Below are 24,616 nucleotides of genomic sequence, written 5' to 3'. Positions count from 1 at the left end.
CTTGGGTTACCTAGGAGCTTTCCAAATGTCACTTCATTAACATAACAAAAGAAACATTTATAGCTTTCATCACTTAGGAAATTCCAAAAGTTTCAAAAGCTTGATGCCAGGAACTGGACGAAGATCAAATATATTTTTCTAATTATAAATCACAGTATCACATCAATTGGCAGAGCTTTAACTAAAATCATAATAATCCACAGTAAAAGAATGAAGAATGGAAAAAGACCAAGAATATGATGGCAGTTGACAAGGGTTAAAAGAAGGAAAGAATTTTAAATCCTCATCTTCCATAGTGAGAAATTAAATGGTTAATACCTAGAATGGAAAAATCAAAAAATGGCATTACCAAGAGATTATCTAAAGCCCTGAAGCAAATAACAGAATAAGCAGCTAGAAAAAGTGAAAAGTGGTTGCCCCAGTGAATGGGGCTATTAGGTGGAAGCACACTTTTTCATAAAACCTTATTTTTAAAAATCTGGCTCTTTATATGTACATATAACTTTGATAAAATTGAAAACTTTAAATAGAGAAAACAGGAAACTTTCAAACATCCTAAATATCCATCAGTACGAGAATGGATTCCATTTACATAATGAAATACTCTAATGTACTGTGATCTGAATGTATTTTGATATTTTAATATATTGATATTTTAATCAAATGTATCAAAAACATTTTGAGTGAGCAATGAAAATAGCAGACCCATATGTATATATACCCATACTATTTATATGAAATTATTAAAACTAGAACATGATACTAAGTAAATACATATTTATTCTGTTTATATATACAGAATAGAAAAGTGATAAAAAGAGAGGGAATGAAAAGCAAAAACCATCAACTGAATTTGCACATATCAAATTCATGAACAGGACTGGTCATGAAGAAGGAAGGAGGGATATATAACAGGAGAGAGAAAACAGGAGAACTGAAATTTTATCAATAATGTTGTCTTTCCATTTTTAACAAAAACTGAAGCACAAAATCAAAACAACCAATTACAATTACAATTAAAATGTCTTACTTGAGCCAAAGATGACTTGACACTGAGCATCGTAATATTGGCACATGCCATTGTAACAATAGGCTTTGTTATTCTGGCAAGGATATCCATTCTGAATAAAAACATCTGGCTGACAGAACTGAGAAGAACCATTGCAGTATTCTGGAACATCACATTCATTGGTTTTTCCTCGGCATAAAGTACCACCTGGAAGGAACTAGGGTAATAAAATTCAAATTAAACAGGAATATCAGGACAATCTCCACAAATTAATCAAATCTGAAGCCACAGTATTTATATCTATAAAAAGTTCTAACAACAACAAAATATTAGAAAACCAATAGTAAATATGAACGAAGTCTGATAACAGGCAACTCATAAAAGCCATGAAATACAGAAAATGAAAAAAATATAACCTCATGATAACCAAAAGAAATGCAAATTAAAACTTTAAAAGCACTTCACACCTGGGGTACCTGGGTGGCTCAGTCAGTTAAGCATTTGCCTTCAGCTCAGTTCATGATCCTAGGGTCCTGGGACTGAGTTTCACATCGGGTTCCCTGCTCAGCGGGGAGTCTGCTTCTTCCTCTCCCTCTGTCCCTCTACCCCACACCTGTTCATGCTCTTTGTCTCTCAAATAAATAAATAAAATCTTTTAAAAAAAAAAAAAAGGCCCTTTATGCCCATCAGACTAACCAGGATTATAACACTTGCTAGCAACCAATGTCAGCACAGCAAGCATTTGATTACCCTGATGATAGAAGTATAGACTGGTACATTTGTGGAAGGTATATAATATGTGTCAAGATTTTTAACATGTATACTCTATCCCAACAATTCCACTTATAAACAAAAATTAGAAGCAACCTAAACAGCCGTCATTAGTTGACTCAATAAAGAAATTACAGTATAGCCACATAAAACAGTATTAACTACATAACCATGTAGAACTATATGAATAAAGTCTATGGTACCTTACTGAAAAAAGCAGGTAGTAAAAATAAGTGTATCTGTGTTCACACACTTATACACAATACATATACACACGTATTCACATTTGTATGCGAAAAGAGTATGTAAAGTTAACAAATTATCAACAATGGCTACCTGAGGAGGGTAAAATGATAGAGCATCTTTCACTGTGTACTTCCTATACTTTGGTACTGTTAAATTATTTATTAAAAAACACAGATTACTTTTTTTTTTTTTAAGTAGACTCCATGCCCAGCGTGGAGCCCAACACAGGGCTTGAACTCATGACCCCAAAATCAAGACCTGAGCTGAGATCAAGAGTCAGACACCAAACCCACTGAGCCACCCAGGTGCCCCAGATCACTCTTTAAATCAGAAAAAAAAAGTTTCTCCTTAGAATAAAAGTCTCATAAGACCACGTGTTATAAAAGAATATAATTCAAAATTACAAACAAGTGGCATAAAATTTTTCATAAAATCATGTAAGACGAATAGTGCTCTCTTAAAATCAGAAAACATGAATTTTAATATATCCATATTTGTCCTTTTTCTACTTTTTTCCAAATAGGGAGGAATTCCTTACTGTAGAGAGTAAAATGGAGTCTCTTGCGTCAAGCAGGGCTCTGTGTCAAGCAATGACACAAGTAGTTCAGGTACTGCCCCTAGGAGATATCACCCGGGACACCTGTCAGCTGACCCCACCAGAACTGATAACAAGAATAACCAGAAGAGGTCTGCAGAGACCCAAAACTGATTAAATCTCTTTAAAGGGAAGGATTTTGGCAGCAAACCGTCAGACTCTTCAGACCTTGCCGCGGAAGGCTCTGCCTGATTAATCTCCAAATAGAACGGAGAGCCTTCACCACTTGAACATCGGAAGCAGTGAGTGCAGAGAGCTGACCCAGACCAGACGGAGGCCTTGTCTCAACCACACGTCCATGGTTCCTTCACTTCCTGCGCCCTTCTGTTACCTTGTTTGTTGTGTGCCTTGTCTTCTCTCTTGCTCTGGGTGCTTTGTAAGGAGCCCAGTTTCATCACATGGTGAACTGTCACTGAGTTTGGAATCCTGAACCTGGTTTCTAATTGTGATTTAACTTTGCTTATGACTGAATAAAGCTGACATTGTGGAAAGACACAACTCGTGTAGTTGGAAGGATTCAATGTCATTGACTCATCATGTGTTAGAAAATTTAGAAGAATCAGAAAAGACTCCTAAAGTCTTGCTTGAATTTGACTATAGCTGAACTAAAAATAATGAACTGGGCAATAAATTTATGTGAATATAGACTTCCCCAGAGTCTCACTGAGAGTGAAATCCTAAGGTATTGGCCCAGGCAGGTGAAAGCAAGACCGGCTCTATGCAGGGAGCAGTCAGCAGTCAAAGCTCGTCTGGAGTTACACCTTTGTCTGTCAGGCACCAGGCGGAACTAGCCAAAGCTGAGACCAAGGGACACTGCCTCAGAAAGGCACTTGGAGGGCTAAGAAAAATGAAACCATTTGTACGTACTGCAAAGATATATGCCGCTACTGGCCAAATTAATCTATAACTTGGCAGAAAGTTGTGAACAAAAATTATGGAAAAATCTGTACAAATATCCTAGGGTATTAAGTGGGAACTAGAGCTTTACATAGTTAAGAAATTGTATATAGCAGCTGCTAGGTTACAAAAAAGGAAGAAAGATGTGTGCACTAGATAAAAGCCTAAAAAGGACGGTGAAAAGGGCCCAGAGGCCTGACACCATACTTTGTATAGAAGACCTGTGGAACTCCATAGAGTTAGAAGTTAGAAAGAAGCTCACAACTAGGACCCCAGGAGATGCAGTCATGGGTCTGAAGGATTCTAAAAATGTAAAGCCCTTAGTGTCTCAGGCGCCCACTGCAGAGGTTCCATCTTACTGATAAAAACCATCTCGCAGTTAGGCCAGGACAGACAAAGGGCAAAGAGCTAGCTAATTAAGTAATAAGGCAGGCCAAATCAATGAATAATTTAAAATTTAAAGGACAATAAACCCTTAGGACCCCAGGACACCCATCCTGAGGATCCAGGAGACTATGATGACTGTGGGGCAGGGGGGCAGGAGGGAGGATAAATTATCACAGCAGACCTATAATTACCAGGAAGAAAGTATCAGGTTACAGTAATGGACAAGGAAAACCTGTGGAAATAGCAGAGGACAGAGAATACAGTCATGCTTCACCTCAAAAGATTAGAACAGATTTTTGTCAAAAACATGTATCTGATACAGACTGGATGCTTCATATATGGGATAATGGGGCAAATACAAAAGCATTATCAGGGCAGAGATGCCTCAGGTATCTTCTTCAGCTGAAAACCCCTCTTTAAACCAAGGAAATGAAGGAGAAATAAACCACCAAAATTCTATTCCTCTGGGATGGGATTGCTTTGGCATGAAGAAAAGTAAACTCTTTTCTAGATCCCACAAAATTTGGAGATAAATGAAACTGGACTGACTTAGAGCAGGCTCAATTGCATTGCCTCCAATTGGTTACTCCAGCTCTGATCTATGACACTCAGGGAAGAGTCACCACACCCTTTGAGGTGCCAGGCACTAATGAGATTAAAAGAGCACTGCTGTTAGGAGCCCCGGAAAACGTAAAGATGTCATTTATGAATGTCCTAGCAGGATGCCATACCATGCAAGATGTAATAAATACATGCAGATTATCAGGCACACATAAGATAACACTGACAGCTCAGGAAACAGCAATCACATGAGTGGGATGTATCTAAGCCCTCAAGGGCACCTGAACTACTCACAAAATGAACACACATGCAATCATCTGCTGAAAGAGACAGACCACACCAGAAGGTTCACATTTAATAATACTGTGCAAACACAACAAGCTGCAACACAACAAGCACAAACATCTGCAAACACAACAAGCAGACCATTTGATAGATAGAGGACACAAAATTATCTGAGTCATCAAAAAAAGAGGGAATAGCGAATATATTCAAGGATATTCAGAAAGAAATCAAAGAAAATATCAACAAGAAGTCACATGGAACAGAAATTAGTATAGAAACAGAGAGCCAAGAAATACGGAAAATAATAGAAATGGATACAAAAATCGAGACAGAAGAGGAGGATAAAGAAACATTTCACTGAAACCATTAAAAGAGGAGCAAGAATACCAGCAAAGGGAACAAGATAGATTTAATAAAATGTTCTTCATAAAAAACTAGAGGACCTCAGAATGGACTGGAAGGCCACCAAATCCAGGGATAATAGGCCACATAAGCAATTAGCATTAAAAATAGGAAAGGAAATAAGAACAGACACATTTTTGGTAGGTACAGGATCCCAAATACCATTATTAAAGAGAGAAAGACCTAATAAAGGAAAAACTATAAATACTGAAGAATCAGGAGGAAAAATAATCCAGGGAATATCCATAGAAACAGAAGTATTAATGTAAGAACAGAACCTATGAGACATACTTTTGTGAGAGCCCTGCAGCTAGAAAATATTATAGGAATGGATTTAATTCCAAAATTATATGAGGAATGGATGCCATTAAAAAGAAATAAAAATAAGAATATATGCTTAGCATGGAACTCCCCAGACCCCATAGGGAATCATTTACTAAACAATACCCATTAAAAAGGGTATATAAGGAAATAACAGAAAAGATAATGGAATTATTAAAAGAGAATACAATTACTCCAGGAATGTCATCCAGTTTTAATAGTCCCACATGTCCAGTGTTAAAACCTAGTAGACAACATAGGCTAACAACAGATTATAGAAATCTAAATAAAGTATCACCAAAATCAATGGGAGCATTACCTGACACAGAAGAAGTAATTTAAAAGATAACTAGTTACAATGGAAAATATTATGTGACTATAATGTCAGACATGGTTTTTGCAATACCTATTATAGGAGAAAGCCAGGAATATACCACAGTCTCATGGGAAGGCAAACAATATCAATTTGTAAGGTTGCTACGAGGATATTTAAAGAGCCCAGTATAGCACATACTATACTGTCCATTCATATAGAGCAATCAGTGTACAAATCTCTAGTAACAGTCTATGATGACATAACAACAAAAAATAAGGAGCAATTAAGACAAGAAAAGGAAAAGTTAATACAGGATTTAAGGGAAAAGGGATGGACTATTAACAATGAAAAAATATCAGGCCCAGACACTCTTTGCAAATTTCTAAGAATTCAATGGTCTTCTGAAGGAAGGAAAATGCTAGATAAGGTAATAGATAAAATACAAGCAACAGGACCACCTAAAGATAAAACAGAGGCACGGAGAGTTAAAGGCTCATTGGGATATTGGAGATAGCATCTACCATACCTTAATATAATCTTAAAACCTATTTACAAAATAACTAAAAAGGCACCGATTTTGAATGAGCAAAACAACAGGCTTTAGATACATTAAGGGATTTTGTTAAGACATTTCAAACAATATACTCTCCAGCAGTAGGAGAACCATTAAAAAAGAAATACTGGTAAGCAGAGAATATGGTACATGGTCCTTGTGCACAAAGAAGGAACACAAACCTAATTTTCTACCAGTAGGATTTTGGACCACAAAGTTCCGGATTTTGGACCACAAAGTTCCCGTATTCAGAACACAAATATTCCATATTTGAAAAACATACATGGTAGCTATATGAAGCTTTAAAAAATATAGAACCTCTAACGGGAAATCAAAAAATAACAGTGTCAAGTCATACACCTTTGCTCCACTGGGTAAAACTGAGCCCAGAAGAATGGACAGGTATCCAAATTGATTCAAAACTGCTAACTTGGAAATGGTATATCCAAGAGACCTCTTTCCAGAGTCAACCAGGATTCCACACCGAGGAGATACATAAGAAGGAAACAGACTTGCCAGAATTTATTCCAAGGGAAGGGCAGGCAAATCCATACTCGAAACATAGGGAAACAGGACCCACCCTGGTCCAAAACGTCTATCAAATGCCTGGTTTACAGAGACATCAGCCTCCACAGTCTCTGGAAGAACAACAGACAGCTGTAGCACAGAGACCCCGGGACAATCTGATACTCAGGGAGAAAGGTAGGACTCAACGTGCACAACATGTAGAATTAATTGCAATAGTATTGGCTGTAAGAAAATCATTAAAGGAGAATCAAAGCACCATATATATTTTTACTGACTCATGGGCAGTAGTCCTATGGTCAGGAAAATGGCAAAGAAATGATTCTAAAACAAATGCCAAAGACATATGGTCAAGAGAATATTGGGAAGAATTATACATAGCTTCAGAGAAAATTAAAATTTGTTACACGAGGGACGCCTGGGTGGCTCAGTTGGTTAAGCGGCTGCCTTCGGCTCAGGTCATGATCCCAGCGTCCTGGGATCGAGTCCCACATCGGGCTCCTTGCTCCGCGGGGAGCCTGCTTCTCCCTCTGCCACTCTGTCTGCCTGTGCTCTCTCTCTCTCTCTCTCTCTCTGACAAATAAATAAATAAAATCTTTAAAAAAAAAAAAAAAAAAAAAATTTGTTACACGAGTGTCAGCACATTAAAAAGTCAACACAGAGGTATCAAAATATGAGGCTGATGCATTGACAAGAGACATTAAGGCAATAGAAACAAAGGAAGGTTTAAAATTAAAATTAAAAAGAGATAAGAAAGGATGGAGACACACATTGCCACCAGTAATGTTACAAAGAGATAGGGATGGAAAATGGGAGGTACTCAAAGTAACACCAACTGAAATTTAAAAAGACAGGAAACCAGTATCACAGAGATAAGGAAATAACAGAAATACTAATAACTCCACATACAATTATGGAAGTACATAGAAAGCATATATAGGAACACGCGCCTTATATAAATGGTTCACTGAAAGAAATCTTAAAGCTACTTGGCAAGAAATAAAAAGAACATTAAAAGAATGCATCACATGTAAACAGAGGATACATAAACACAGGTACACTGCATCAACAAATACATACCTACAAGCCTACCACATTTAATTTTACAATACAAATAGACTTTATAGGATCTTGAAATCACAGCTATCAACAGATCTATACCATGACCATGGTAGACACATATACAGGATTAGGGATAGCTCTGGCTGCCTCTAGCCCATCAGCTCATGCAACACTAAGAGCTCTAGAGTCATGGGCAGCTCACTCTGCAGCACCAGTAACAGTAGAAAGTGATCAGGGAACTCACTTCGCAGCCACCTTAGTTAAAAAGCTCTGTGATCTATGGGACTTACAATGGAATTACCATCTAGCCCACAATCCTATAGCTGCTGGATATACAGAGAGATTTAATGGATTATTAAAAAGAGAATTATGATTGATAAGAGAAATAAGGAAGTTTTTAACAAGGCCTGGATATAGCTTGCTTTTTGCTAAATCAGAGAGACAGATTATAAAAAGATGGTCCTCATAAGATGTTAAACAACCCTGCCCCAGACACAGAAAAAAGGGAGGTAACAATAGACACACTTAGCACAGAAACATTTCTTGGACTACAGGGGCTAAAGGACAGTTGCAACTTAAGAAAATCCAGGACCTTTCTCCTATGGACATACCTTAGAATACCTGAAGAAAAATTACATACTAGAAGGGCTTTTCACTACAGATCAGAAAAAAAAAAATCTTTAGGGGCGCCTGGGTGGCTCCGTGGGTTAAGCCTCTGCCTTCGGCTCAGGTCATGATCTCAGGGTTCTGGAATGGAGCCCCACATCAGGCTCTCTGCTCAGCAGGGAGCCTGCTTCCCCCTCTCTCTGCCTGCCTCTCTGCCTACTTGTGATCTCTGTCAAATAAATAAATAAAATCTTTAAAAAAAAAAAACTGATATATATTTTTATGCCCCTGGTTATTACTTTGTACTTTTCATTATAAGACAAGTCTGATACACGCACATTACATTATCAATTAGAACACAAAAATCCAGTGTTGATCTAGTTTTCCGCTAATGACGCTGCTGGGCAAAATATTACTTATAATTATCAATATTCTCCCAATTCTCTGTCTTGCTGAACTAACCAGATACTTCACTTACTGCCACAACAGAAATTGCCACCTTGGTAACGGGACCCAACCACGGTGTAGAAAAATAGCTAAATACACCATCACTAAAAGAATAAGGGTTTTTTACATTAGGAGAGGAGAGAGAGACAATTACCAGACTCAACCACACCAGATCTCCCAGAATCTCCTGAAAAGGATCTAGATTTGACACTTAAAACTTGGGAGGACAATCCAGGTATGCAACAATACTTCTCATTCATCTAACCATCAGATGCACAATGGGTAGAACATATGTGGTCAGTACAGCACCCTAACTGTAAGAATGTAACTAGAATTGACTCATCTATACTGATTTATATAGCTAACGACCATCCATGCATTACCTGACCTACTACCCATTGACAAAATTAGACTTAGAAAACCTTTACAATTCCTGGTAGGATTAGGCATCATCTCTAACTTTATTATCTCAGCAATTCAGGAAGAAGAAATCCAAAGTTAAGCAAGAATTATATGCATTCAAAAAATATGTGAACCCCTTACACAATGCAGTAGAAAACTTAGGTTCCAAATTTTTCTCAGCATTTAAAGAATTACATTCTATTGTCCATAGAACTATGTGTGATTATCATGTATACCAACTGGAATTTAAGTGTAATAGCGACCATAAGATTCAGGTCCTGCAACAAAATTTACTTAACCTGAGAAATTCTTATTTGAATGAACAATTAAAAATTAGTTGCTAAAGAATCAATAACCTTCTTGAGAGAGCATGGAATGATATTAGAAACATTACAGTAACAGGAAAAATGTATTCTTGTAATTAGACTGAATCTCTTTTACAGTTAGACCTCTTGAGACCATCAGGTTGTGACAATACAGGGCAATATAAACTTTCATTGTTAAGACTATTAGGAGGTCAAAGCCTACTAGCATATGACTCATATGCTGTGCCACAACAAATACAAGGTAATACTGCACTCTGGCAGCATGTACAACCCTATGGATAGATGGATATTCATTACCCAAAGAAATGGTATTTCAATGATCTCATAACATATACTATACCTGGCATGAATTGGAAATCAATGCTAATCTTTTTCCTTTAACAAACGTACCCACTGAAAAGTCGTTTTTTAACATAGGACACTTTACTTGGATAATTTGTGCTAATGTTTATTCAGAGGTTAAATTCTTTAATCATACTAGAATGAAGGATACTACTATCACCATAAATAATTAATGTATTAAAATATTGTATGCTACTAATATAACATAATAATGTTACCAAAATGGATACCTACATCTCAGAATATTCATACAGAGATCTTCCAACATCTTACCATACTAAAATAACAGAAATACCTTGGGTTAAAACTGACAAAATTGATAAACTTTTGGATGAAAACATGGAAGGACTCAAAGCAGACCATAAACCCTTAACCAACAAGCTAACCCACTTTAAAAGTGCTACACAGGCCCTTCATGCAGCTTCAGCCGTCATTAATACTAACTTAACTGCATTAAACAAAGACATAGAAAACATAATAAATGTTCCTTTCTAGAATTGTTAGCAAACTCCTTCAAACATGTGATTTGTTTTGACTCATGGTCTGACTAAAAACCTTTAAAACACCTAAAGATGGGAAGGAATTATCACTACACATTTGGGAATCCATTAAGGAAATTCTTCGATTACTTTTAGTTACCACTTTTGTTATATATCTTATTAAATACGCTATTAGAATGTTATGCACTCTTACTCTTAAAAAGAAAAGAAAAATCACAGAAAGACTATGATTCTCCATACCCTCCATACCCTCGCTGTTCTTTTTTGGATACACCAAGAGCCTATACTGAAGATTCCATATGTATTTTTTTGATTTTTATCTTCTTTTTGTTTGACTTTATTCAATTAGATGTGACTCTGAGTTGGAGTTCTTATTTGTGTTTGCTTGATTCATTTTACTGTATCTATCTTGTTTGGATCTGATGTGCTCCTTATCTTATACGGTTTGAATTTAATTGATTTTGTTTGATTCCCATTGAAAACTTGATTAAGTAACCTAAACACACCTTTTGCTACGTTACCAAACTACTACTGCCATCCTGCTTTAACACATATTTGATTCCTGCATGGCCCTTAGAGAATTTGCCAAGAGGAATCATGGGGTGGAACGTAGAGAGCAAAATGGAGTCTCCCGAGTCAAGCAGGGCCCTGTGTCAAGCAATGACAAGAGCAATGCAGGTACTGCAGCTAGGAGATAGTGCCAGGACCCACAACAGCTGACCCCCCAAAACTGATCACCAAGAACCAGAGGAGGTCTGCAGAGACCCAAAACTGATTAAATCCCTTTAAAAAGGGAAGGATTTTGGCAGCAAACTGTCAAAGTATTTGTCTATGACCACCTAAAAATGGTTAACTGCCGCTGAAGGCTCTGTCCCAAAGATCTCCATTATCTCCAAACAGAAGCAAGAGCCTTCCCTGCTTGAACATCAGAAGCGGTGAGTGCGGAGAGCTGACCCGCAAACCAAGGCCTTATCTCAACCACACACCCACAGACTGACTTCCAGTTGGTTCGTTCACTTCCTGCGCCCTTCTGTTATCTTGTTCCTTGTGTGGCTTATCTTCTCTCCTGCCCTGGCTGCCGAGTAAGAAGCCCAGTTTCATCACATGGTGAATTGTCACTGAGTTTGGAATCCTGAACCGGCTTTCGATTTAACGTTGCTTTAGGATTGGATAAAACTGACATTGTGGAGAGACACAGCTCATGTGTGTGCCTTCATAGCGGTTTCATGACACTTACCCAACAGTCTTTACAACAGTCACCATATGCACATTCAGCAGATGATTTAAGTTTACAAGTACTTCCTTCACAACAAGGGTCGGATTCACACTCCTGTGAAAAGAAAATAATTGTCAATAAAGAAAGGAGTCATTGTCATCAATTTTCATTACTCAAAGTCTTATCTTAGATCTAATATCTTCTTTCTAACTGGGCTATAGCAGTTACTCTCTGGAAAATCACTTACTATCCTTCTGAAGTTATCAGTGACTCTTCAGCTACAACCACTGAAAGTTCAACATCTTTCAAAGGACTGAAATCATACAGAGAATGCCTCTTTGTCTGCTGCAACTGCCAGAACAAGATACCATAGACTGGTGGCTTCAACAACAGAAATTTATTATCTCAGAGTTCTACAGGCTAGAGGTCCAAACTAAAAGTTCCAGCCAAGTCGGGTTTTGGCAAGGACATTCTTCCTAGCTTTGCACACAGCTGCCTTCTCGCTGTGTGCTCAGATGGCTCCTCTTCAGAGTGGATGGTCTGATAGAGAGAGCAAGCAAGCTCTCTGGGGTCTCTTCTCTTAAGAACAATAACCCTGTCAGATCAGAAGCCCATCCTTCTGACTGCATTCACCTTAATTACTTACCTAGAGGCCCCATCTGTAGATACAGCTACAATGGGGGCTAGGGCTTCAACATACGAATTTGGGGGAGAAGGATACATTCAGTCATAACAGTTTCTTTAATCATCACAGAGAATTAAGCATCCATCAATGCCTTTTGCTTCATGCTCAAGGTCTGACTTCTCTAATGGGTGTGTCTTCACATTATGTGAACATTCTTTTTATCTCGCCTGGCTTCTCTCACCTCACTTTAAACCTCCATGTCTCCCCATCACACACACACCCCAAATCCCACAACCTCCCACCCACAGAGACACCTCCTCCATGTTCCAGCTAATGTTTTCAGGTCTGAATTGTTTGAGGAGAAGGAGAGGGAAAGAGTAAGAAAGGGGACAGAAGGAGGAGGGGATGTGAGGGGGCCAAGGAAATAAGCTTTCTTTCATTTTTGAAGAATATTTGTCCTACAATGGAATTCTAGGTTGACAGTTTCTTCTATGAGAACTGTAAACACGCTGTTCTATTGTCTTCTGGCCCTTAGCATCTCAGGGGGAAAAGAATCAGCTGCCATTCATATCTTTGTTCCCATTTTTTATTGGTTTCTTTCATTATTTTTTCTTTATCTCAGCACTCTGATTACAGTATACCTAAGTAAATTTTCTTTGTAATGATTCTGGCATGGGTTCACTTAGTGTTCTGAAATTTTAAGTCAATGTTTTTCCCTAAATTGGGATTTTAAGCCATTATTTTATTTTTTCTCTCATGTTGTCTCCTGAGATTTCACTAACAGTTACATGACTATTTGATATCTCCTAAATGTCCCTGATGCTCTGTTCATTTTTCTTTTTAACTTTTCTGTTTGTTCTTTAGATTGGGTTATTTCTTTTGATCGGCATTGCCCTCATTGACTCTTTTCTGCCGTATTAGTCTCCTATTAATTCTATCCAGTGAAACTTTCATTTATTGGACTTCTTAGTTCTATAATTTCTATTTGGTTCTTTATAATAATTTACATTTCTCTCTAAAACTTTTTATCTCTTTAATCGTGAAGACCATATTTTTCTTCAATTCTCTGATGATAAGCAGGGGAATACAATTCATAGCAGCTTTTTTTTTCCCAATAGCAAAATGTTAGGAAAAAAACAAACTCTGCTTGGTTAGACAAAGGTTAAACAAACTCCAGGCAGGCTGGTGGAAATAACAGCATAAATATTATTCCAAGTTCTCTGCAGTAAAATCCATCCAATGGAACAATACTCAGAAAAAGGAATGAAATATTAATACATACAACAACTTAGACTGACCTCAAAGGTATCACATTTAGTGAAAAATGTCAGTCTCAAAAGAGAATATATCTTATGACTCCATTTATCTAACACTGAAGTGGCAACACTACAGCTAGAAAACAGTAGAGGTAGCCAGGGGAAGGGGTCCAGGGCAGGAGTTGGGGGTGGGTATGAATACAAAAAGGTAACAGCAGAGAGTTTTTTTGTGTGATGACAGAATAGTTCTCTATGTTAACTGAGGTGGTGTTTACATAAATCAATGATGGGATAAAATTACGCATACACAAATGTGGTTAAAGGTGGTGAAAACTGAATAAAGTCTGGATCTAGATAATCCATCAATGTCAGTGTTCTGGTTTTTATACTGCATGAAGCTACATACAATGTCACTTTGGGGGCAAACTGGGTGAAGATACATGGGGCTCTTTGCACTGTTTTTGCAACTTCCATTAGTTGACAATCATTTCACAATAAAAATGTAAAAATAAATGAACCCTGGGGTGCCTGGGTGGCTCAGTTAGTTAAGTGTCTGCCTTCAGCTCAGGCCATAATCCCGGGGCCCTGGGATAGAGCCCCGCATCAGGCCCCCTGCTCAGCGGGGAGTCTGCCTCTCCCTCTGCCTCTCTCTTTTCCCCTGCTTATGCCCCTCCCCCCTGGCTGCATCAAATAAATAAATAAATAAATTCTAATTTAAACCTTGTACCATACAAAATAATTCAGTCGAAATGGATCACAGTCCTAAACGTAAACCCTAAAATTACAAGGCTTCTAGGAAAAAATCTTTGCAACTTGAGATTGCACAAAGATTCTTGAAATATACCAAAAAAGCAGAGCCCATAAAAGCATAAATTGGTAAAATGGGCTTTCATCAAAATGTAAAGCTTCTAGTCTTCCAAAAACACTGTTAAGGTAATTAAAGACAAGCTAGAGACTGGGAGAAAATATCTGCAAATCACGTATCTAATAACGGACTTATATCCAGAATATATGAAGAACTCTCAAAACTCAAGTAGAAAACTACCCAATTTTCAAAATGTGGAGAAGAGGTGAACAGACATATCATCAAAAAAGATCTACAAATGGCAAATGAGCCCCTGAAAACAGGCCCAACATCACTAGTCCCTAAGGAAATGCAAATTACAACTTCCATGCGGTACCACTTCACACCTAAGAGAACAGCTAAACTGAGCGATTATGTGAAGGGTTACCAAGGATATGAAAGAACTAGAACTCCCATACGCTGGCAGCAGGGGTGTAAAATGGTACAAATACTTTGGAAAACAGTTTGAAAATGTCTTGAAAAGTTATACACTTAACATATGACCCAGTCATTCCACTCCTAGCTATTTCCCCAAAAGAAATTGGAAACATAAGTCCATAGGAAGACTGGTATGCGAATCTTCCCATACAGCAACTTTACATGTTAATAGCCCAAAACTGGAAAGAACCCAAAGGTACATGAACAGATGAAAAGATAAACCAACTGTACCATATCCGTACTATTCAATGATAAACAGCAATAAAAAGCAATGAACTACTGACACAGTAGCAACATGGATGAATCCCAAAATAACAGACAGAGCGAAGCTAGATAGACAAAAGAGTCACTCCACTTACACAAAATTCTAGGAAATGCACACTAACATATAATGACAGAAAGGAGATCAGTGATTGCCTGAGGCTGGGAGAACAAAAAGGAATGCAAAGGGCGCCTGGGCAGCTCAGTTGGTTAGTTGACTACCTTCGGTTCAGGTCATGTTCCTGGGGTCCTAGGATCGAGTCCCCTATCAGGCTCCCCTTGCTCTGCAGGGAGCTTGCTTCTCCCCCAGTTTGTGTTCTCTCTCTCTTTGTCAAATGGATAAATAAAATCTTAAAAAAAAAAAACAAAAAACAAAAAAAAGCAAGGGAGGGTGGGCAATGGAAAGAAAGGGTTACCAAAAGTCACAGAGAACTTTTTGGAATAATGATGTGTTTATTACCTTGATCATAATGATGGTTTCACACACGTATACACATGTCAAAAATGCATCAACCTGTATGCTTTAAATATATGCAGTTTATTGTTGACCAAGTGTTCACAGTTACACATTTCTTACCCTTTGCTCTGTCCTAACATAGTTTATTAGTTCTTTTAGCAAAGCTTCTATCTTTCCTACAGGCCCCTGAGCTCTGCTTGTCCCTACAGAAAAAGTGGAATGTGGCACCCCCTCCCTCCTATCAGCTTTTAGTGGAAATCGGCTGACTACAGCAGAGCACTTTTCTATCAGACCTCACTGGTCATTTCCCCTTGCTTACCCAGCTTCCTCTTAAAAGATTCTGCTTACCGGCTTGCCCTCACCTTGACCCTTTAAAAGAAAAGCCTCTTCTTATTTGATTTTAAGGTGCTTTCAGATTTCTGAGATCAGAGCATTCTCCCTATTACAATAGTCTTTATTCTGAATAAAGCTTTTCATTATCTAAGTCCAAATTTGGTTTCTTTAACACTGTATTCAATTATACTTTAAGAAAGCTCCTAAATTGTTTTCAAAAACACAGTGTAAGACATATGGCTTCATAAAAGATTAAAGAATGAGGAAACAGATTATATACATGGGAATTCTGTTTATGATAAAAGTATAATTTTAAATGGTTTTATAACCACTCATCATTAATGGATAAAAGTTAATGCCTTAGCTTATTCCACCTGGCCCCCCTCAACTAAAGAGCTAATATAAAATTTTCAATTACAAAAATGCTAACAGAAATTATGGAGGGGTTATGATGACAATCTTGAAATAAGAGTACTATAAGCCAAGCCAAAATATAAAATTCAGAAAATCTTAAGGGAAAAAAAAAAAACTGATAAATTTTCCCTCAATTAAATTTCAAATTTCAATATAATAAAATACATCTTACAAAAACCTAAATGTCAACAGTGAATCCTAAGACAAACCAAGAAACAGACTCTTAACTATAGAGAACAAACTGACGGTTATCAGAGGGAGGTTGGGGGAGGGGGGTAGATGAAATACTGATGGGGACCAAGGAGTATGCTTGGCCTGATGAGCAGTGGGTATTGCATGGAAGTGTTGAATCACTATATTGTATACCTGGCACTAATATTATATTGTATATTAACTGGAATTTCAATAAAAACTTTAAAAATATATAAATAAATGAACAATAAATAAATAAAGGAACTCAGAGGGAAAAAATGTCAACTAGAAAAAAAGTAATAGAACACAAAATGGAAATGAATTAAAAATTATAATTAAAAAGCACAGATTGGGAGAAGAAAAGAGAGAACCGTAATGGAAACTTTAGGTGTTAATGACATGTCAAAGTAGTCATAGACTGTAACAAATGTTACTGGGCTGCAGGATGTGGAGGGTACAGGAGGTTGTGTGTGTGGTATGTGTGGTGGTATATGGGAACTCTTGGTACTTTCCATTCAATCTTTCTGTGACCCTAAAACTTCCCTAAAAAATAAAGTTAACTAATTTTTTAAAAGCTAAATTATAAGCTACAGAGGAGAAATATTAAAACATATACAAAACAACAGACTTTGCCCATAATACGTGAGCTCCTAAATATCAATTTAAAAGAATGAATGACACAACAGAAAAATTGTTAAGGGACATAAAATGAGAATACATAGAAAAAAATAGGCACATAGTCTATAAGCATATGAAAAGATTAATAACTGAAATAATATCTTCTTAAGAAAACATGTATTATTCTTTCCTGGAAAGACTATATACTACAGGGGGCACCGAATGCCACCATAAACTATTGGTAGATGTGCAAACTAACACAGCCTTTTTGTAGGAAATTTCATAGCCTCTAATAAAATTTAAAAACGCATACTCTTCAATTCAGTAATTCTACCCTTATGTAATTGACTTAGAGAAACACTTGCATACCTGCCGATATATATATATATACATTGGATATGCACAGGATGTACTGTTTACAACAGAAAAATACTATCTACAATAAATGTTCATTAATAAGAGTATGGTTCAAGAAATCATAGTATATCCTTATATGGGAATACCAGTACATCCTTATATGGGAATACTAATCAGATTAAAAAATTATGTCTACATAAGGTAATGACATGGAAAAATCCCCAAGATATATTAATAGAAAACAAACAAAAAAAGAAAAAAACCTCTGCATACAACATATTAAGTCTGCTATGCAAAAAAAAAAAATCCTAAGACAAACCCAACGATTTACAAATGTACATTTTAAATATGTGTGTAAAAAGGCACAAAGTCTAAAAAGAAACACACTAATTTTTTAAGAATGATTACCAATGCAGAAGGAAGTTTAAAAATTAATGGTATGAAAGGGGAACTTTGCTTGTACTTACTATTTGAAACTTTTGTACCAAAACAAAATCTGTGGTATTTGAGACAGAAGTGATATTCTTTTTTAAAGAGTAATTCTATAGTGTGAAAGTTCAAAATGCAAATATAGACCATTTCAGAAAGTTTTGTAGTGAAGTGAACAGTTAGGAGAAAGCAAAAGATATATAATATTTAAAGAAGAAAGATCTGAGAATGCCTGGAAAGGAAAAGAGCCTGGTCACCCAAACACTACAACATTAATTTAGAAGTTAAACATAACCTTGTTAGGGCCTTACTTTCCTCATCTGATATGAGAATACGAAAAATATCCATCTTTTAGGGTTATTATAAGGATTTTACCACGTAGAACATTTAACAGAAGTCCCTGACACTCAGCAAGGGTGTAATGAAGGCCCGCCACAATTCCATCATAAAATACATGCTGTCTTTCTAGAGCATGAAGTCATCTGCTTCTAGAGCATGAAGATACAGTCAGATCCGCAAGAAGTACTTGTGGAAAACACTAAGAATATAATAAAGCTTAAACAAAACTAAACAAATTTCTTCAAAATTTAATGGAAGGCCAAGAAGTAAAGGACTTTTACACAGGCCACTTTGAGAGGAGAATGTAAGATACAGAATAATAATAATAAATATGGGCATGGGCTTATGGCGCTAAGTGTGCATAAAGGTCTGACAGAGAGCAGGAGGCACAACACTGAAGGTTAATAAAGAGAGAATGCTCATCTAAGTAGCAAGAATTTTGTTCCTGAAGGACTCTGGAAAATGGATCAGCTTCAATTTATTATTAAAATGAGTCCAACTGAAAAAGTATTTCGCAATGGTAGTGCCACAATAGTGAAAGCTTACAAATGAAGAGCCAACCGAAAAACTGATTAGTTCTTTAAAGTAAATAAATGACCTAATAACCATAACCAAAATGGCAGAAGTTAGCAAAAAATGGAAGAATAAACACGGTGCTTTCCTGACATCAAAACAGATGACACCACTAGTTATGGTCTGGGAAGGAAGACATGGCCAATCCCAGGAATATGTCCCCACAAGCAAAATACCAATCCTCATTTGCCACTAAATTTCGCCAACTCCTATGCCAGTTGCCCAAAGCAAGCTATTCCATTTTTTCCAAATCCTGAAGTAATTTTACAAAGCAAAAATCAAAAATTAAACTGACCTTTGGAGTACCACAGTCACACTCTTCCCCAGGATCCACCAATTTATTACCACAGAAAGGAGCACTATAGGCTTCATCAGGCTTTGGAATATTAAGAAGGCAGTTTCCTCCTTTATTTAAAGTTAACTTCTCAAAGTCCTCTGCACTGCAACTGCTAAAGTTTCTGGAACCTCTACAATAAACATTAAGAAAAAGATCTTATGTCATAGCAATTATTCACGGAGATTTTAAATCATGACCTTAACCAGTAAGTGAATATTTAAAATGGCAGAAAATAAACTATCAAAAAATAGAGAGAAATGAGAATAAATATAATACATTACTTCAGTTACTACATAATATTCACTATTTGGGTTATAATATATTATAAAATATAATATATTATAAAATATCTTCCAAACATATCAATTACATTAATATATAAAACCATAAGAAGAAGACCTTAGAAATTATCTAGTCCTATCCAAAATTCAGTTTTATTTACATTCTATAATAAAAGTTCCTCAAATATTTGACACTAGCTATATGTTTCCCCAATCTTTTCTCACTCTACAGGGTAACATTGTTATGTTCCCCTCACTATCACATACAGGGAGCCACGTGAAAATAATGTGAATGGGCATTCCAGTGGGGATGCATGATAGCCACCAAGAAGCAAACTGCACAGCGCAGAGTTTCAGCTAGAGTCTGAGGTTTAAACCTTCTGATAATTCCTGAGACCCATGTTTAATACTCTGAAGGCTAGAACAGCTTCTAGAAATTGCCCACCTTGAGCTATCCATGTGAGATCTATACAAACCATGAGCTATCCATGTGAGATGCATACAAATGCAACTTTGATTTGTTCTACATGTTGTTGGCGGGGTTGGTTTGTTTGTTTGCTTTTTTAGTTATGGGTTTACTCAGTAACTCTAAAATACATTCAGAGAGTCCCACTATTTTCACTTTTGAAGATTACAGAGAAACACACCCTCATATACACCAAGGATCTTTGAGAAATCCAAGTCCTATTGAAGTTTTATCAGGGGAATTTGGTGCCCTGAAAGACTCTCTTTCATCAATTTGAGCAGTGGTGCCAAGAGTAGCAGTGGAAAAGAAAACTGTATTGCATTATAGTTATTAAGGAAGCATCCCTGTCTATGTTGGCTCTTTTGTACATCCACAGAATCTAAGAAACAGATCCCTTCTGTGACACATTGTGTTCTGGATATACATATTACACTCTTTGCTAACTGGCCCAAAGTCTCTAGAGAAGTCAATAGTGCAGACTCTAGGCTCTTGGAAATGGAAAGCAGTCTGCCTAGACATTTTGGTACCATTAACTACCAGCTGAAAAAAAAGTCTTTGAATGTGGGGTTTTGAAGGATTTTAACAAACTGACCAGCAGACAAAGAAAGGTCAATTGTCTGTAACCAAATAAATAAATAAATAAATAGGCAAAGGCAGTGTTTTGACTCACATACAAAGAAAAGATCTACCACAAGTCCATTAACAATAACAAAAAAGGCTTGTTTTCAGTATTCTTTTTCTCACTAATCCCTATTAATGATATTGTGAGGAAGAGTCCTTTTGTACAACATCATTCATTCAAGTATTTCTTGAACATTATTATGCACAAGGCACTCTCCTGTACGAGGGATAAAATGATGAACAAAGCAGACAAAAATCCTCACCCCTACAGAGCATTCTGTAGGTGAGTGAGACAAACTATACACATAGTAAGTAAACTGGAGAGTATGCAAAGGTGATAAGTGCCATGGGGAAAAGCAGTGAGAAGGTGAAGCAGGTGACACAGGCAGGTGGAGGGAGGAAGCGATAGCAGTCAGGACAGGTACTTCAAACACTGTGATAACCAAATCAGCACTGGATATCTGGGAAAAGAACAGCACACCAGGAAGGAACAGCACATGTGAAAGCCCTAAGGTAAAATCCTGCCCTGTGTGTGCAGGGAACAGTACGGAAGCCAATGGAGTTGGAGTGAAGTGAGTCAGGGAAGGAATGACTAATGAGAGATGCAGTCAGCAACAGTGAGAATAGGCCATTGTAAGACTCTGACTTTCTACTGTGAGGGAAATGAGGAACTTGGGGCGATGATACAACGGAAAGTGGTGAGCAGGAGTTTTAACATGATTTGACTTGTACTTTAATTGGATCGCCATGGTTCCTATTTTAAGGAGAAAGTACATACAAAGGGTTCTTGCAGAAATCCACTCAAATGCTGATGAGGTACCAGCATGACAGCAGTGGAAACAGTGAGGAGTGTCTGGATTATTTATACGTTTTAAAGGAACAGCCCTTAGGATGAAGAATCTAATAAAAAGAGAGAAGTCAAGGATGACTCCAATATTTTGGGGACCGAACTACAAGAAGGAAGGAGTTACCGTTAACTGACGTGGAGAAGACTGTGGGCAGAGCAGGTTTTAGGAGAGCTAACGGAAGTTTGGGTCTAACAGACATCAGGTGACACTGCCAGAGTAGCAGTAGCTAGTAATTACCCAATAAACAAAGGAGAGTTCAATTTATTTATTTATTTATTTATTTGGTAGGAGACTTCCATTTAAACAAAGGTTTGTGACTGCTTTTTATTTGCTATTGTTGAGCTATATATGGTAAGTATCTTGTCTGCCATGTAGTACACATTCAATGTTTTCTGTAAGAATACACTAACAAGCCAATAGCCACAGAAACTGTGCGGACATATGTATATTTCTACACTTGAGTCCCTAATTCTAATCTACATAAGGTCTATCACTTCTGTTGGGGCACCTGGGTGATTCAGTCAGTCAAGTGTCTGCCTTCAGCTCAGGTCATGATCCCAGGGTCCTGGGATCAAGCCCCATATCAGACTCTCTGCTCAGCAGAGTCTGCTTCTCCCTCTCCCTGTCTGATGCTCCGCCTGCTTGTGTGCTCACACACTCTTGCTCTCTCTCTCTCTCTCTCTCTCTGTCAAATAAATAAATAAATAAAATCTTTTTTAAAAATCTACATAAAGTCTACCATTTCAAAACAGATTATTTTTAAATAAGTTTCCTAGTTAGTAGTTGGGATACATTTTCTCACAAATACAATGTCTAAAATGTTTCATCCTAAAGCAACCCATTTAAAAAAAAATCTGTTTCACCACAATGGAGTTGACCATAATATACTGAAAAGGATTAACAAAATCAGAAGCATTTCTGGTGTTTTTTACCTGATGGAGAGAGTAACAAACATTTCCATATTGCTCTTCAGTTAGCCTCTGGGGACTACAATGAAGATATTTTTCCCCTAGTCATCCCTGGATGGCACCTACAGTAATAAAGATGATCTTTCTCCTAATACTTGGTTTGAATAGCAACTAAAGTATTCTGATTCTCTACGTATCACCTCTGGGTGCTAGGATATTAATTTAAAGCATCTCCTCATCTCTTTCCTCACACCTAGGTAAGTTTCCTAAAACTGCATTAAAAGGAGATAGATGTGAATGACAGTAATGGAAACAATCTACCAGAATAAAGCCAAAAAAAAAAAAAAGGCAATTATCATTTAGAACATTCTTTCTATGAGTAATTTGGAAATAATCAGAACACAGTTCCACCATTACCATCCTAATCCTCACAGGCAAGGAGTAGGAAGTCCTAACAGAGGGCTCTAAATGATGGCAATTAATTAGATATTTTTAAACAGTGCCCTGCGGCACCTCATCAGTTGAGCATCTGACACTTGGTTTCTGTTCAGGTCATGATCTCAGCATCATGAGATTGAGCCCCATGACAGGCTCCGTGCTCAGCACCCAGCCTACCTGAGATTCTCTCTCCCTATCCCTCTGCCCCTCCCCTGCTCACTCACACTCTTGCCTGTTCTAAATTAATTAATTATTTTTTAAAAATAGAGTGTCCTGATTATGGAGGCTTTCTGAACTAGTTGGCATTGAGGGCTATGGGTAAGAAAGCCATTTCTCCAGAAAGGTACCTCCCAGGAGGAACACCTCACACTTTCAGAAATCTAAGAGCAGTTATATGAGAAAAATACTACCAGCCCCTACCAAATACCTTCAAAATATCAAAAATCATATTACAAAGTTAGATTATCCACTTTTTAAACAGAACTGGCTCCAAATGGTTGAGCTCTCTGGGGAAAAAAGTCAAGTGTCTATATATATCAACTGCAGCTAATAAAAGGCCTAACTCATAATGAACATTCAATTAGTATTTACTACACAGCATATGAAGTTGAAGGTGGGAAATCTATCCTTGAAAAAAGATTTAATACCACCGAAGATAGCATAATCATTCTTCTCAAGTTATTCTTTTTTTTTTTAAATATTTTATTTATTTATTTGACAGACAGAGATTACAAGTAGACAGAGAGGCAGGCAGAGAGAGAGAGAGGGAAGCAGGCTCCCTGCTGAGCAGAGAGCCCGATGTGAGACTCGATCCCAGGACCCTGAGATCATGACCTGAGCCAAAGGCAGCGGCTTAACCCACTGAGCCACCAAGGCGCCCTCTTCTCAAGTTATTCTTAGCAAAAACTATTCAAAGACATTGACCAACACATTACCAAAATATAACATGAAGGCACAAAATACCAAAAACCACTCAAAAAGAAAAAGAAAAGAAACTATAAGGAGGAGAAAAAAAACAGATACAATCCAATAAAGCCTCCAGACACTAGAATTATCAAATAATAACCAAAACATCCTGCTTACTCTGGTCAGGGAGAAAAATGACAAGCTCAAAAATTTTAATAGGGAAATAAAATCCATAATAGTAATACAGCATGTATGAAAAAACTAGAGAGAAATTTGGCAAATGAAAGATAATAAGCAAAATTAAGAATTCAATGTATAGGTTTAACAGCAGACTACAGATAAAGATAGTCTCAATGAACTGGAAGATATAAGAAGAAATTACCCAAAAAGAAACACAAAATGATAGAAAATATACAAGAAAATGTAGGAGGCCGGAGTTTGTGAGGTCTTACACACAGTTAACTATAATCACAGAAGGACAGCAAATATGCAGGAATACTATGCACAGACACGATATGTAAAGAAGCAGTATATGAAAATACAATAGTGGAGAATTTATCACAACTTATGAAAAATATCAAACCTCAAACTTTAAAACTCAAAAAACAAAAATCCTCAGCAGGTATATCAGTGTGTGTGCTTGCTTTTTTTTTCTTTCCACAACTTTAATAAACATAAGAAAAAAACTTAAAATTTTAAAAAAATTTAAAACTATGAAAATAGCTGACGTACATAAATCCACTTCATCAGAGTAACATTTTAGTGATAGCTGACATCAACAGCAACATGGACCCCAAAAGAAAATAGAATAATACCAATATGCTGAGAGAAAATAGCGGATAATCTAGAATTCTATATTCAACAAAAATGTCCTCAAGACAAAAGAGAAGAGGGAGGAGTTAAGAT

General features: G+C 37.0%; 1 protein-coding gene across 1 annotated transcript in view; it reads right to left on the bottom strand.

The window, feature by feature from the left end:
* ADAM9 (ADAM metallopeptidase domain 9) overlaps positions 1-24,616 on the bottom strand; it is a 147,531-nt gene that overhangs the window by 57,523 nt on the left and 65,392 nt on the right. The window contains exons 12-14 of the mRNA XM_080795903.1: positions 19,201-19,372; positions 11,791-11,883; positions 1,031-1,226 (exon numbers count right to left, since the gene is read on the bottom strand). Coding sequence (XP_080652029.1) covers positions 1,031-1,226; positions 11,791-11,883; positions 19,201-19,372 — 461 coding nt within the window. The remainder of the gene's footprint in view (positions 1-1,030; positions 1,227-11,790; positions 11,884-19,200; positions 19,373-24,616) is intronic.

This window comes from Martes martes, assembly GCF_963455335.1.
Source record: "Martes martes genome assembly, chromosome: 2".
Taxonomy (NCBI): Eukaryota; Metazoa; Chordata; class Mammalia; order Carnivora; family Mustelidae; genus Martes; species Martes martes.
This window is presented reverse-complemented; position numbering and strand designations above follow the sequence as displayed.